Raw genomic sequence first — 3,050 nt, 5'->3', positions numbered from 1 at the left:
GACAGAGGGCCTTTAACCTATTAACACTTCACAAAACCAAAACTCACTCGTCTGAACATACGAGTTCCCAGAATCAAAACTGTCGCCTTCACAAAAACAAAACCTATTCGTCTAAACATATCGCTCGTGTTTTTGTTTTTCCCCATAATCCCCTTTGTTTACGCAGATATCGCCAGTGTTTTTATCTTAATATCGCAATCGTAACACTTGGCCATTTGATGAGGATGAGCAAGGAAAGAGTGGCTCATAAATTTTACATTAACGTTACAGATGGTGTTAGGCAATGTAGTAGGCCGAAGGGCCGATGGAGGGATGCTGTGGGGTAGGATCTGTGACAACTGAGGATTCCTGTTACCTTTACAACAAATAGAGAGAGATGGTTGGTAGCTGGCTGTTGAGCAGGCTGAGGTCAGCTAACATGTACCTGTTGTGCTAATAAAAGAAGAACAAGAATATTATTTTATATACGAAAAACTCATTTCTTAATTTTCAATGGTCATGATATGTAATAGGACTACCAACTTGAGCCAAAATATCACAACACATTAAAAGAAGTATTACACTTATAGCATGTTTTCATTTCTGACCACACACCATGACTAAAATTTCCTTCATTTATTAATTTAATCATATAGACTCCTTTAAATCAAAAATTCATGTTTTTGTTATGTTTTTTAGTACACAAATGTACTGCTGAAGCAAATACACTGATAGGTACTTGAAAAAAATATTTGTATATGAACATATTTTACATCATCTTCCACTAAGTGAATGAGTATAATATTTTCTCATTTTTATCTTGAAGTTAATCCCTCAGATACTGTAAAGCCCCAAGTTTAAGACCAAAAAGAAAAATATATTTGTAATGGTATACTGTCACGAGCTCAAGCAACAGCTAACAGAAACCCGCCCCCGCTCCCCCTGGAAGTCGTAACATAACATAACCAATACCAAATAATCAATTACTACCTTGTATAAATATATATAAAACTGTGTAACTCTGTGAACACCAAATTATGGTATATATTATTAACAAAGAACTTCAAGATGAGCCCAAATAAATTTACTATTTGAATGCCTCTCGATGTCAATGTTTACTAGAGACTATATAAGATCTCATTTGATGATGAGACATTATATACATACTTACAAACAACTTTTTATGTTTATTCTTATACTCTTATCATATTTTACTATGTTTGTATCCTTTCCTAAATTAGCTTGGCAAAGTGGGGCAAAACATGAGTTACTTATAGATAGTTTGTCTGCTATTTTAGTATCTTTTTTCACCGCCACCCAGACCATCTTCCTACAATTAATTGCATACGGTCAACTATTAATAACCAATTTGGTGTTTTTACAGGAAAAGAAGTCTATTTCATTAAATATTATTTAACTAACTCATAGGAATTGATATTAACATTTAAGACAACCTACAAAATTATTACCTTACAAGATTGATGAAGCTGTTTCAATATTTTAGCTAGTTTTGTAAAATCTTCTCTATCATAATATAATTTACCTAATTTTGTATTCGTCTTAAACCAAAGTCTATCATTTTTTGCATCTTTCAAGGCCTCTAATGTTGTTTCATAAAAATTTTGCAATAACTCCATCTGAAATTAATGAAATCAATTGTAACTGTAATATTAGTCAATATAAATGTTTTAAAATATTTGTCACTGATAGCAGAGCAAAATATCACTTTAAAGTCATAATTTATATGAAGACTATTGTACTAATATAATCATTTATACATCAATGGAAATGATAACAGTTAACAAATCAGATATTAAATGTTTTTATACCTTTAACGATGACCTTGAATGATTTAACATAAATTTCAAAAATGGATAAAATTTTTATATCAAATTATTAATACAAATTCTAAAAATTAACTAATAATAAAAACAAAAAATAATGTTACATACATTTTTTGAAGTTGATATATAGTCTAAAATAGAATTAATAGATTTCTCGCTATGATTCCTTGTAACAGCACTTTTTATATACGTCAAAAGAAGTTGATATTTCTGCATCATTTCTTCAAAATTATTCTGGAGATAAAAAAAAAAACACATAGATGAATAAATATTTGGAAAAATTATAACAATAAAGACAAATGTGATTTCTAAAATTACTCTTTTAGAAGTACAATAGTTTCAACTTATAACCAATATCGAATCTTGCTAATTCAAACAAAAGTTTGCTCACATCATCCAATGAAAAAACAAATAAATACATAACACTAGGTTGCAATGGAATTAATTCCAGTTTTTCCTATAAGCAAAATAAAACATTAATACTTTATAAATTCAAACATGGTACAATTTGAATTATCAATGATTATACAGTATGACAGTACAAGTATGAATTGAATAATGATTATTATCTGTTTATTACATATTTTTGATTCTGTTCAAAACTTCTTTTTTAATTATTTTCTTAAAACTGTTTAGTTAGTTTAGTGTCACAAAAGTTTCTACAATGGACAGAAAAATCAGTTTTTGGAAAATAAATTCTAAAACCAATTCCCAATAGGAAAATAATAAACCGCTCTTTCTAGTTGTTTTCTCCATTAAGTATCTCTGTGACTGATTCCGACATATGGGAAATAACCACATCATTTATTAACAATGGTATAATTTCTCTAGTGAATGAGCATGAAAACAAAATAGAACAAGGATTGCACAGACAATATTTGTAATTAATTCAATACTTAGGCATTTAATTAATTAAATAGATATGGTAGCATTGAAAAAAATTAAGTTCATATAAAAAATTCTTTATTAGTTAGTTTCATATTTACTTTTTTTATATCTAATATTTTAAGATATTCTAAGTACAATATATTGCTTAGTTAAATTTTCTTTACAACCCTATAGATAGAACTTATCAGAAATCTAGAGCATTACAAAGTTAAAGATACATATGTATAAGTTAGTGTTTGGAGAAAAATGGCAAAAAACCGAAAAGGTTAGCTGAATAACACTCTGAATGCATAAACAAGACTGCCTTTATTGAGTTTATACCAATATTTTATTTTATAT

At 28.3% G+C, this 3,050-nt stretch overlaps 1 protein-coding gene across 1 annotated transcript in view; it reads right to left on the bottom strand.

Annotated features, from left to right (window-relative positions):
* The window catches only part of alien (COP9 signalosome complex subunit 2 alien), a 37,773-nt gene that overhangs the window by 16,082 nt on the left and 18,641 nt on the right, over window positions 1–3,050 (bottom strand). Inside the window, exons 3-4 of the mRNA XM_067053726.1 lie at window positions 1,932–2,057; window positions 1,449–1,616 (exon numbers count right to left, since the gene is read on the bottom strand). Of these exons, the coding sequence (XP_066909827.1) occupies window positions 1,449–1,616; window positions 1,932–2,057 (294 nt within the window). The remainder of the gene's footprint in view (window positions 1–1,448; window positions 1,617–1,931; window positions 2,058–3,050) is intronic.

This window comes from Halyomorpha halys, unplaced genomic scaffold (assembly GCF_000696795.3).
Source record: "Halyomorpha halys isolate HHAL.00 unplaced genomic scaffold, Hhal_1.1 Scaffold415.1, whole genome shotgun sequence".
Taxonomy (NCBI): domain Eukaryota; kingdom Metazoa; phylum Arthropoda; class Insecta; order Hemiptera; family Pentatomidae; genus Halyomorpha; species Halyomorpha halys.
Note: the sequence above shows the minus strand (reverse complement) of the source record. Positions and strands in the feature narration are given on the sequence as shown.